Source organism: Pyrus communis, chromosome 2, assembly GCF_963583255.1.
Source record: "Pyrus communis chromosome 2, drPyrComm1.1, whole genome shotgun sequence".
NCBI classification, from domain to species: domain Eukaryota; kingdom Viridiplantae; phylum Streptophyta; class Magnoliopsida; order Rosales; family Rosaceae; genus Pyrus; species Pyrus communis.
The window spans coordinates 28,835,225-28,848,901 of NC_084804.1; the positions used below are offsets into that span (position 1 = coordinate 28,835,225).

The 13,677-nt window shown below is 37.6% G+C and overlaps 1 protein-coding gene across 1 annotated transcript; it reads right to left on the reverse strand.

Moving 5' to 3' along the window:
• Positions 1-8,522: 8,522 nt before the first annotated feature.
• On the reverse strand, positions 8,523-11,797 carry LOC137726457 (NADP-dependent D-sorbitol-6-phosphate dehydrogenase-like). The gene is made up of 6 exons (XM_068465391.1): positions 11,594-11,797; positions 10,263-10,357; positions 9,884-10,001; positions 9,454-9,586; positions 9,130-9,349; positions 8,523-8,962 (listed from the first exon to the last, which is right to left on the reverse strand). Exons 1-6 carry the CDS (start codon positions 11,727-11,729, stop codon positions 8,732-8,734), a joined length of 933 nt encoding a protein of 310 aa, XP_068321492.1. The 5' UTR covers positions 11,730-11,797; the 3' UTR covers positions 8,523-8,731.
• Positions 11,798-13,677: the final 1,880 nt, after the last annotated feature.

Here is a 13,677-nt window from a genome sequence, read left to right on the forward strand (position 1 = left end):
CGAGCTACTGAAGTTATGCAAGTAATAATCCTGATTATAAAACGGCACATCCAAATCAAAACATCGTCTAGCTAAAGTTGGACCGTCTGTTTGTATTTGAGGCCCGAGCCTATCAAACACCTTCTAGCGCTAGCCTGCGCCGAGTACCTTTAGAGGTGTTGTCGTGGCCGTGGATGGTTACCGTGGTGTTAGGACTTGAGCTGGTTTCTCCTTTGGTTCGGGTAGGACGATGCATGTTTTACAATGGCTGCATAAAACCATCAGTCAATCAGTTTCTTCTGCACTGGAGTCTGACATAGATTTGACTATAGCCGGTCTCGACAATTCTGTAGGTGGTTCGTTTGAAAATAGATCAAGCTTGAGTCGCGGCCGAGAATTCTGCTTTAGGACATAGTATTAGAATGAACTCGACCTTCCTCTTCCCTTTGTCTTGGGCAAATGAGCATCTACCATGCCAACTGTCCCTAAAGGGAAAGGATCAACATCGACAGTCATCTGTTTTTTAGGAAATTTTAGGTTGCCTTTATCAATCCAGCTTTGAATGGCATTACGGAACATGACGCAACTATTTGTGGTATGCTTATTCGAGTTGTGGTACTTACAATACGTTTTGCCTTTCAGCTCTTCGGCCTTTGGAATGTTATGTCGTGGCCAAAGTTTGATGATCTTTGCCAGTGACAACTGGTCGAAAATTGCATCGGCCTTGGTGATATCAAAGGTGTAAACTTTTGATGTTTTCATTGTCTCTTCAGAGGCCGAGCGAGTTTTGGCTTCCTTGGAATTAATTTGAGCCAAAGCCTTGCATATTACAGTTTATCTATCATTATCTCACCCGCGTCCACACTGGCGTATCGGGGCTCCTTGCCTTCAGTCGATGCATAGCTAACCGTGGAATTTTTGTAAATCGTTCCCCGAGATGGGGATTTCGAGATCTTTTATTCTCAGAGCAAATAATCATATTGCTCGACGTGCTGGGCCAGTTCATACATATCTCAGAAGTTTACCTCCAAAAATTTCTTTTTATATTCCACATCCAAGCTGTTCAAAGCGATTTTGACGAATTCAACTTCAGGGAGAGGTACTTGGCATCAATTTTTGGCCGACTTGAACCTCGTTAAGTATTCCATTGGCGATTCATCAGATGTTTTAGTCATCTTAGCTAGTGATGAAACTGACATTTCCATCCCTGGTCAATAAAATTATTCATGGAATTTCTCAACCAGTTCCTCCCAACTTTGGAGGGAATTAGGCGGGAGGTTGATGTACCAAGCGAATGTCGAACTTGTTAGCGAGAAGTTGAATAATCGCAGTTTATGGAAGTCACTATTAACATCTCTGCATTATGCAGTGAACCGAGCCACATGTTCTAACAAAGACAGGGACGATTCGCCAGCAAAAAGGCTAAAGTCTGGGATTTTGAAACCTTAGGATATTCGAACTTTTCTACATAAGCTGGGTATGGATAGATAAACTTTGGGAACTTTGACCCTTTTTTAAGGTCGAATCGATCATTCTTTGGACCTCGATCACATCGACGGATGTCGTTTCCTTTCTCTGATTGGACCTGTCTAATCTACTGCTTGATCCTCCTCTTTTTTCCAAATCGATCATTTTGAGCGGAGCTAATCCTGTTTCGGCCTGTAACGTTAATACCGGATTACCCTTAGGTGGAAGTTGTCAGTAACGATCGGTGGGTCCGTCGTCGCAAACTTTACTAACCAACAGTTCGAGCATTTTGTTATGTGTCTTACCATTACTGCGTATTACTTCAAGTATGCTCCTTACTTATCGACTGAAAATCTGAGATTGCTCTTTGAGTCTTCTCAGAAGAAAAGATCTAGTCGGTGGATCAGAACCTTTACCATCATCTTCATCGCAATCTTCGATTATTCATTTGACACAAATTGCTTTTGTCGTTTTGGTGGTGTTCTCCGCATCACGAGCTTGTCCGCTGAGACTAACTTCATTTCCTCGGCATGTCACACTCGTGGCTTCAGGTGTGATGGCCGCAAGAGGATTTTGTGTTTGTAACAGGCTGTCATGATCTGGGTTTTAGACCATAGGTGGAAGATTAGTCGCTAATTTACCCATCCCTATCTTTTTTTTTACTGACCATACCTCAATGATCATGAACTTTGTAGCTTCAGCAATGGGTCCCACCGGGTATGCCAAAATGTTGACCCCAAAAACTAACAAGCCTACGTGGCACGCAGGTCGAGTAACTAATGAGCTAACTACGTAATTCGGTTGATGCGGGCGTGCCAACTCGTCGGCCGAGGAGTACAATGTGTTGATGTTGCGTTAAGTGTGCTGCTGACTTCTTGATCTTGCGACTACAGCTGAGGAAGGAATACGTCTCGACCTTCGAGTTCTAAAGCCTGAAGACAAGGCTGCTAGTTTTGCGAAGTTCACGGATTGTCGACGTCGGGTTCAGTTACAGTGATTATATTCGTAAGAGTATAAGCACGCCGAACCGGTACCAAACTATATGGACACAAGTACTCAAAAGAGATGCATGTCTTGATGGTGAATATGGTTCGGCCGTCAGAATGCCAAACTCTAAAACTTACTTGTGAATACCCAATCATAAAACAAACTCGGCGTTCAATGTGCCGAGCCCAGTAAACTGTAACACCCCACTTCACCGAAAAGGCTAATGAGATGACCTCCGCCAGTAAGGATTCGAAAATCCTTCTCAACCGAAACTTGGATAGGTAATCGGTCAGTCTCGACGCATTGCTGTTTATCTAAACTAAAGGTGATTCACGATCAGCTAATTCTATGGCAACAGTGCTGTTTATCCAAACTGAAGATGTTCACCGGTTGCCTTCACAGTGCTATTTATCCAAACTAAAGATGTGTTGGTGAAAAAGGAAAACAAAAATCTCGAGGTTGTTGAGAGGTTTCGCATAGAACGAGGATTTGCGCATGGCAGTTTGTGTGTTGAATTGGAGGGACTTAGAATGATGCACCCCCATCTTATTTATAACAGCCAACCTCATCATGGCCGAACCAAACTATACTTGGGTTAGGATTCCTCATCCTAATCTAAATAGATTTCGGCCAATCCTTCCTCCATTAAGACTTTGAACCAACCTCTTTATCCGGCCACATTCACTTCTCAAACCTCAGCATCCTTATTCCATTGAGACTCCTTATATTACTAGGATTCAACTTATTCACTCATGCCCAGATTAATCCTTCTTGTAATAGGACTCAGCCGACCTGACTGGGCAGCTTATGACCACTGGATGGCTTATAGTATTTTTGGAAGAGCTTTGGATCGAACATAAACCTAAGCTCGGCCCAATAATATTATTTTGGGCCCAAACAAGTCCGCATGTAAAAAATGGTCCATCAGGCGTTGCTTCATTTTCCTCCACATTCGAATTCAATTCTTCCTTGCCTCTGCCAGGTGTTTTGTAATTGATCCCACTAAGCAGCAGCAGTTGCTGTAAGATAGAAGGCAACCATCTTCACCATCTTTGTCTCGGGGACCTTCATGACGTTAAAGAATCTTTCTACTTCGTCCACTAGCCAATACAGGAAGTCTTCGATTTTCAGATTTCCCACAAAATTTGGAATGTCGGCCTTAATCCAAAAATCATGAAAGTTGTTGCGGTTTTATGATTTTGATTATTAACCAAGCATGGTCTACAGTTTCTTCCTCGAATTCCAATTCATTGTCTAGAACACGAGGCCTCAAAACTCCCTGATTATTGCATCCGGTAACTCTTCAGCTATTTTGGCCAAGGGCTTGGAGCAACATTCCACGAAGCTATCCAAATTATGCAGTCAAAGTTGTAATTTGTTCCGTTTGAGCGTCTAAGTCCGTAAGGGCAGGTTCACAATCACGGTTACTCATAGATAGATAAAACAATCAACGTTGCCTAGACAGGAGAAACCCACTATGGTACCTATTGATGCACCATGAATTGATCAAAAGAGTTATCAACTAATCCTTGTCCTTGAAGAACAAGTATGGAATCCATCATAAAATTGAGAGAAATTCCAAAAGGTTCTTTGTTTATTTGATAATTGAATGAGTATATTAAAACAACAAAAGGCTTTAAGTAGATTGATTAGAACTCCTTGAACAACTCAAATGGCTCAAACAATTAAAACAACATTAATTGGATGGCAACTCAAAGCTCAGATTTTTTTTTATTACGAATTAAAATATTATTTTGGAGGCTGAAACGACTCTGGAGGGAAAAATCTATCATATGTCACAGTAAAGCAGTGAGTTTGACTCGTAGCGTCATTCCCTCTCTGAAAAGGTGTGATGGACCCAAATTGGAGCTCAGACGCCAAATCTGCAAATTCCCATTGTGTTCTTTTGTCTTCCAACGATCCATTTCCTCTTTGATCCACTACATCAGTCCCCTCCACTTCAAAAGAACTCGACCCCGAGTTATGGTGAGGATAAAGAACTTCATAGTCCTTGAATTCACATAGATTAGCAACTTTAAAAGTATTGAAAATTCCCAGAGAATCCGGCAAATCAATAACATAAGCATTTGTTCTACATGAGTATTGCATATCGTAATTCATCAAGTGATATCAATGTAGGTAATCTAGTAAGTCCACAACGTTATATGTTAAAATATTAATTGTAATTGCATTTTCTTCATCTTATTTTACTTTCCCTTAACATATGCATATGAGTGGAAAACATCTTAAATTGCAATTGGCCATTTACCACAATGGTGGAAAGGAGTTGAGCTCTTGCATAATGACATGGGTTCAAACCCCCCTTTGTTGGTGTCTAATCCAACATCTAATTTAACAAATTCTATCGTTTGACAAAAAGAACAAAAGAAAACACCTTGAATCAAAACCATCTAGCATCTAAATCCACTTGTCACCCCTTGACATCATTCAAAAATGATTCTTTTTTAAGCAAAAGGTACAATTGAAGAATAGGTGGGTGTGTACTTTGAATTCAATTTCTGCTTATAAAAAAGAAAACTTTCATGAAAAAGGCTTAAACTAAATTTATCTTAATAAAAAGTCATGCTATAACTTTATTTAATGAAAAAAAAAAACCTTAAATTTTAATAAAAAGGACAAAAAAAACTTAAATTTTAATGAAAAAATACATAATTTTAATATTTAAAAAAAAAAAAAAAAAAAACTGAGGCGCGGACCTATGCGCCCCTCACACAAACTGTTTATGAAACTTACTATACTGTTTATAAAACTTAATACTGTTTATGAAACTTACTACACTGTTTATGACACTTACTACACTATTTAAGAAACTTAAGGGTACTACACTATTTATGAAACTTAACAGTACAACACTGTTTATGTCACATCCCGGCCCGGGGTGGATCACTTCCCGGGCCCGCTCCACCACCGTAGCACGATATTGTCCGCTTTGGGCTTACCATTCCCTCACGGTTTTGTTTTTGGGAACTCACGAGCAACTTCCCAGTGGGTCACCCATCATGGGATTGATCTAGCCCCCTTCTCGCTTAACTTCGGAGTTCCTACGGAACCCGAAGCCAGTGAGCTTCCAAAAGGTCTCGTGCTAGGTAGGGATGGGAATATACATTTAAGGATCACTCCCCTTGACGATGTGGGATGTCACAATCCAACCCCCTTAGGGGCTCGACGTCCTCGTCGGTACACACGCAACCAGGGTTAGGCTCTGATACCAAATTGTCACATCCCGGCCCGGGGCGGATCACTTCCCGGGCCCGCTCCACCACCGTAGCACGATATTGTCCGCTTTGGGCTTACCATTCCCTCACGGTTTTGTTTTTGGGAACTCACGAGCAACTTCCCAGTGGGTCACCCATCATGGGATTGCTCTAGCCCCCTTCTCGCTTAACTTCGGAGTTTCTACGGAACCCGAAGCCAGTGAGCTCCCAAAAGGCCTCGTGCTAGGTAGGGATGAGAATATACATTTAAGGATCACTCCCCTGGACAATGTGGGATGTCACAGTTTATGAAACTTTCTATACTGTTTATGAAACCTAACGATACTACACTGTTTATGAAACTTAATAGTAGATGCTCGTCCCAGATATTCAAGTTCTTTCATTAGAATGCAATAAGATTAAAAAAACATGATAGAGATTAACGTCCATGCTATTAAATTCATGAATGGCTTATAGCTCAATACCATTACTAGAAAACGGGTGATGAGTCCAACGATGTTGTCAATGATGTTGCCTCACCCTTACCCCCAACCATCCCAACCCACACCTGACTGACTCCCTACCATACCGCCCCAGATATGGTTCAGAATCGAACTGAACCCATTTCAATTTGAAATTTTAATTTTAGAGGAATAAAATATGCTCGGATTATGTCAAAGGGTTATGCAACTGAAGGATTGGTTGAGTGCTCTTTGCACACACCTTTAGTTAAGTTTATTTTGTTTTTTCTTTTTTGTTTTCTTTCTCTTGTTCTTATCATTAAATAAAGTTATGTGATGGTTTTTTGTTAAGTTTATTTTGTTTTTTGTTTTTTGTTTCTTTTCTCTTGTCCGTATCATTAAATAAAGTTATGTGATGGTTTTTTGTTAAAACTCAAAGTTTTGAAGCGTTATATGATGATTTTTTTGTTAAAACTCAAAATTTTGAAGCCCTTTTTATTAGTTTTCTTAATTAAAAAAAAAAGAAAAAAAAAGAGAGGAAGTTTATGATAACAATTGTGTGAGAAATTAAAAATGATTTTTTTTGAAAAACCTCGATGGTACGTGAGAAATTTTATTGATAACGAAAAAAATAAGTTATACATAGTGAGGGAGACATAAATAAGAAGTTAAAACGGATTAGATAAGAGAAGATAGCAAAACATAAAAGTAAGAAAGAAAATCTGAAATGATAAGATTTTCAACATAGAAGGGATAAATAGACCCCAGCATGTTAGAAAAATAATTGTAATATTGAATTCAAAGATATCCAACTAAAAATATCAAATAATAATGGAAGTTTGAACTTCATCAGTGGCTAATCTAAAAAATCCATCGTTTAACAAAAAAAAAAAAAAAAAAAAAAAAAAACTAAAAGTATCTAATAATTTTTCAAGCTCGGGGCTGCTGTGTTATATACCAAAGCATATTGCTACGTAAACTAAAATTTTAAATTAAATAATATGTCAATAATAATAAATAATTACGTTGATCAACATTTAATAAATTATTCAATCATCAACAATAACATTATTTGATTTACAAAATTTGACTTGAAAATTTGATCATTAACCCTGCCGACTTGAAAAATTGATCATTAACCCTGCCCTGTCCCAAAACCTCAATAATTGCGAAGCTCAGTAGTCGCCCATATTTACTGGAAGTCATAACTTATTGTCAGTTCTCGTCATGTGTTTGCTGTTTTCAAAATTGTGGAATAGAAGATTTTTTTTACTGATTTCTGTTCCTTTTTTACGTTAGCTTCTACACAGCAGCACCACTGTCACTTTGCTGCAATAATGTTCTGGAGGTTTATAAATTTTCAATAAGTGGAATGGCTGAGTTCATTGTCAAAGGTAAGAGTAGCATGCGACAAGTGGAATTTGGCTCCAGTGGATCACCGTGCATGCGCGCGCGCACACATATTTTTTCTCTCTCAATCAAAAATAAGCATGCATTCTAAGATATTGTGTTTCTTATCTCGATCTTCCTTGCATTCACTTTTATAATGTTCCTGACATGTGAAATATTATTACAGGGCTCATTACGACATCACAGTGAACCAAATGATGAATATGTGATTCCTCATGGTGATTGGTTTGAAATTGTTTCATCTCCACACTATCTGGCTGAGATAGTAAGCCTCTTGACTCTCTTCACTGCCTGCTTTTAAAGAGAATTCTTTTGTTCGAATAACTTAAAACTCTTTCCGAGTCTTGATGTATATGCTAAATTTCTCTTTTGATAATGATGAAGGTTATATATGCTGGCCTTGTGGTCGCTAGTGGAGGAACAGATCTCACAATCTGGTTACTTTTTGGATTTGTGGTACGATTTTTTTGTGCTGAAAATATACGTACACACATGAGCGTGCGCACACACGCATAGACAGACGTCTTCTAAAGTAAACTTATTTCTCCGTGTGCTTTACTCTCTTATTTAGTGTCTTTCAGGTGTCTAACTTAGTATTGGCAGCAGCGGAAACACATAGGTGGTACCTCCAGAAATTTGAAAGTTATCCCAAGAAACGGCTCGCCATTATTCCATTTGCATACTAAGCGCAAACTTACAAAAGCTAGTGCAAAGGTGACAGAGTTTAAAGCTTTGTGACTGCGCACTATTCGATTCAAATGAACAAGTAAGCAACAAATAGTTATGCAATATGTACTTTGTTACACTTTATTTAATCACTCATTTATTACAAAAACAAAGCCTTTTCCCAGTAACTGAAGTTGGCTATATGAATCCTAAAACATCATTGCACTCGGTTTTATGTAATTTGTTACACTTTCTTTAATCACTCATTTACAACAACAACAACAAAGCCTTTAATCACTCATTAAAAAAAAAAAAAAAAAAAAAAATTACAATGGCATTCATTTTATTATATATTCTCTTTTGCAATGCCCAAAACAAAGGCCGAATAATAAAAGTTTTTGAACTAGCAGATAGACGAGCTTGGGAAAATTATATAAAGCTCAGTTTATTGTAAGTAAGATCCACGATACTTTCCATTTCGCGTCTGTTTAACACCCTTTGAAGAAGTTGCAGAAGCAGCAATTCGGAGGATTTTGAATTCCACGCTTATGCGTACACATCTATGCCCCAAGTCTTGGAAGGTAGACTGGCACGACATTTCCTGTCTATACTGTTTATGACCTCCATGTCTTCATGACTCAGCTGGAATTCAAAAACCTCCAAATTCTCTTTCAATCTCTGAATTTGCGATGACTTTGGAATCACTGCTGTTTTCCTTTGAATTCCCCACCTCAGACAGATTTGTGCCACACTCTTTCCGTACTTCTTAGCCACATCCTGAAAATGAAACACTCAAGCGAGCATTATGGTCTAGATGTATCTCTCAAGAATGACATATTCGATATCTAATTTCTATGGTTGGCTCATTGTTTTAGAAAACAGAGATTGTTATATCGTAATTACGACATTTGAATGGTGCATGTGTAAAACAGAGAATACTTTACATTGAGAACTGGATCATCCAAAGGTGAAATTGAACCAAACATATCCTTGTTGGCCGCAGCACCACCGAGAGGGGTGTGAGCTGTGGGAAGAACACCGTGTTTCAAGCAGAATTTGACGAGAGAGTCACGCTGGAAGTAGGGGTGAGTTTCAAATTGGCTCACTGCAGGCTTTATTTTGGAGTAAGCCAAGCAATCTCTGGTTAGAAAGAGGTCGTAGTTGCTGCAAAAACGAAGCCAATTAAAATTTGGTGTAGCGACATTCACCGGTCTAATCGAGTTCGGATACGGAGATGAAGGTGTAGCATAAATGCTTATGGGATGTACCTGAGACCAATGCTACGAACTAAGCCCAAGGAGACAGTCTTTTCCATGCCCTCCCAGGTTTGTTGAAGGGAAATTGTTACATCTAGGTCCAGCACCTTGTCCTTGCCCAAAAGACTGGCAGTTTGACCAATGGCTGTGACCATACAGCAAGTAAAATAAATACCAATTCATTGCTGCAGCGTTGAGTGATACAATAATCTGGATGAGGATCTTTTTTTCAGATCCTCACATCTTATCCGTTCATTGTATATCGTGCGATCAACTATCGTAGGCACTGTTTGTGCTTAATTTGAAGTGAAAAAAATTCAAAATGATTTATGACCACACAATGTATAATAAACGGATTTGATGTGAGGATCTCACAAAGAAGATCAGCATGGCATCGAATCCCAATAATCTAACCTAAAAGAGAGAGAGACGGGGGAGGTACCATTATGCCTCGTGGGCAATGGGTAGTGAACTAGGTAGAGATCCAGATAACCTAGCTGAAGCTTCTTGAGGCTGTTTTTACAGGCCTCAACCACATACCCATGGTCCGAATTCCAAATCTGCAATATAATTATAACAACAAATTATATGTCATTGTCTTGAAAGAATGTGAGATAAACACTAATACTTTGCCACTAGCGTTACAGTTTAGATATATTCATATTCGTTTGGGAGTAAGAGATTTTTTATTTGACTCTCATAGATGAAGGCTTCAATACTTAGTTACAACGAATCCATTTTACGGCTTAGCCTAAATCTCTACCAGATTATTATTTTATAAAAGCAGTTCAAAACCAAAGAAGTAAATTACTTGAACATACCTTGGTGCTAATGAAAAGTTCTTCCCTCTTGACAAGTCCAGTCTTAAATGCTTCTGCAAATGCTTCCCCAGCGTCTACTTCACTCTTGTAATGAGCTGCAACGTCAAATAGTTTACCATTATTAACCATAAAATAGTGACACATCTAGATTTAAATTGTTTAAATTTACAATATGAAGACCATTTTTTTTTTTACTTTGTATTCCACAAATAAGTTTTTACAAGTGATGGATTGCTCATTATGTTTAAGACCGTCCTCACAAATTACAGCATTCATACGATGTTTTCATTATTATTTTGTTATTGTTATTATTATTATTATTATTATTATTATTATTATTATTATTATTATTATTATTATTATTATTATTATTATTATTATTCCCTTTCCCAAGGGGAGAAGCAAATATGGGATTGGTCGAAAAACATAAGAAGCGAAGGTCTGCGACTCATTTGTCTTCTCCACTTTTATACACATACATTTATAATAGTCTAACTCAGTGCCTTAACCAATCTGCCAATTCAGGCCAGGGGAGGTGCACTTATCCGCGTCCTAAAAGACAAACTGCCATTTTTGGAATAAACCAAAATACCATTTTCAGCCTAAACAAATAAAATATAAAACATTCATTTAGTACAATTGATAGTAAACAAATATGTTACGAAGTGGATCATACAGTATGAATGTTAAAATTTATGTCTGCGAATCATAACCACTTATATATATATATATATATATATATATATATATATATATATATATATAATGTAACTAAGCGATTATAAAAGTAACAAACGGGTTTCCCATGGTTTTGGACAAAGGCTTCCTATGGTTTGAGTCGTTTACATATATTACATCCATTTTGCCTTTTGCTAGTCTCACGTGTAACCAAAAAAGTTATGTTCAGATTGCATCACCGCCGCCTTTATGGCTTTTCTTGTTCATAAAAAAAACTTACGCATGATTGCATGTGATTCCTTTTAGCAAATTATTAATGTTTGCCAACACTCGTGGCAAAAATAGTCAACCGTTTGATAACTTAGCTAGTTATTCATATGGAAACTTTAAAAACGTCTCAAACCTTAGCGCTGTATGCAGACATAAAACAAGGATTTTATAATATGACAGCTATGAGTAAGAATATCGGTTAATACTAGCAAGGGAGCTTTGTGTCCAAGAGTCAAGAACACTCGCCCATGCACGTCAAGTCCGATATCCGATTCTCCCTCCTCTAGTAAGTATTTGATTGAATTAATAAAAATACTACGAAGTATTGTAAAATATGCATGGATTAATGTAAAACAGGGTGAGGTGAGTGATGGAGGGTATACCAGCACAGTCAAAATGGCGATAGCCAAGCTTAATAGCATTTAAGATGACGTCTTTGAGCTCGTTATTCTCCAGACGCCAAAGGCCGAGGCCGATGACCGGCATCTCGTAGCCACTGCTGAGTGTAACGGTGGACATGCTTTCTGACTCTCCAAACTCTCTCAGAGACTTCTGCAGCGTGTTTCCGTTTCTCTCTCGCCTTTGTGTTTGAGTTTGAACTATGACACTAGGTTGGTGCCGCTCATGCCTTTATATAGCTGCATCGGCGTGAAATAAAGAATACTGGGGAAGATTAAAAAAGGAAAGAAATAACTTTACGGCTCTTGGGAAAGTAGTGATCGGCTCCATGGACAATAATGGAGTGAATAGTGCTTTTTTAAATTTTAGTCATGATGCGACGCCCCGTATTATGGTGCGGTGATCTGGTAGGTATGTCTAGTGACACTTTTATATTCTATAATTAGACCAACTCCGACTTTTTAAGTAAGTCTCGAAATTTGCCTTCTATTTCTCCGTCGTTTCATTCCAACCTTTAGACTAAGACCTGATTTGGTACTGAAGTAATTCTGAAAAAAATTGGTATAAAAAAAAACTAGGAGCTGTTTTTGTGTTTGGTAAACATTCAACTTCAGCTTTTTTTCACAGTTTTGGGTGAAAAAAAGCCAAAAACAAGAAGCTGCAAAACCTAGCTTTGAAAAATCGATTTTTTTTCACTTATGTTTTACATAAAAGTTTACCAAACACTATAATGTTGTTTTTTTTTCTTTCAAAAGCACTTTTACAAAAAATTTTACCAAACACTCTGCTGCTTTATTTCACAGCCGCTTATTCTCACATCACAGCAGAATCAATTTTTTTTCAAAACACAACAATATCAAACCAGCCCTAAATTGGTGGGGCGGCAATTGCCCAAAATCACTCGCGCCCAAAGGATGAACATGCTGCAACATTAAAGATTGCTGCAAAGTGCAGCCCCACCCATGACAAGTGTTGGCAATGGAAAGTGAGCCCAATGGGCCGTTGGTTCTCCAACGGTCCACATTTAATTTAGGTGATATTTTTGTATTATATTTTATAAATGTAGTGAATTCAACAATCGACATTAAATATAATTAAATTTAACGGTGAAAAAAAAAAGATCTAACAGTCAAAATTTAAATCTAACTGCTAAAATAATTTAAAATTATTATTTAACTCAAAATTCACTAAAAAACTCTATAAATACCTATGTATTTGTTCAAACATCCAGACAAAATTCATTTTTCTCTTACATTTCTTCCAATTTTCTTTCTACCATCTTCCAAAACCATGTGTTTGTTCATGTGTTTTGTGTTTATACATCTCTATCATGTGTTTCTTATTCTTCTATATTGTTTCATGAGTTTCATGTGTCGATTTAGTGATTTTTCAATGTGTATCGGAATTTAAATATTTTTAGGTTAAAATGTTCGTAAAATTAATTTATGATAGTCCACATATATATATATATATATATATTTTTTTTTTTTTAAGTTATTTTTTGAAAAAAAATTAGCTTAAATTCATCCTTTAATAATCTGGGGGGTAAAAATTTAACCCAAAATGGTTGAGGCAGAAAACTTGTTTTTGGGTTAAAACCTAAATTTCATGGGCTAAAAATTTTAGGTTTTAACCCAAGGGTTGAATGAAATTTTGTGAGATTTTGAGGTGCTAATAACTAGGTAAACAAAATTACGCACGAACATAATCGCAATTATGCATGAACATTTTTATACTGTGTTAACACATAAGTTGTACGCACGTAATTGAGTATAAGTGATAGTAGGAAACAAGCGTCTCAATGCCGCCCTCCTCCATATCACCACACCCATTGATGGATTAATTCGTACTACGCCGCATAGAGACATGAGACATGACAAAAGTTCTAATCTGCGATTCATTCCGCCCACACAAATACTAATCCCCAAACCATACGTCTCTCACGCTAGCTAGCAGAATTGCAGACATGAGGGGATTTGGGTATACACATGTATCAGGTGAAAATCCAGCATATTAGATCATCCTCTTGTTTGAGAGATTTTTCAGTGTGATCGGTACACGGAGTATT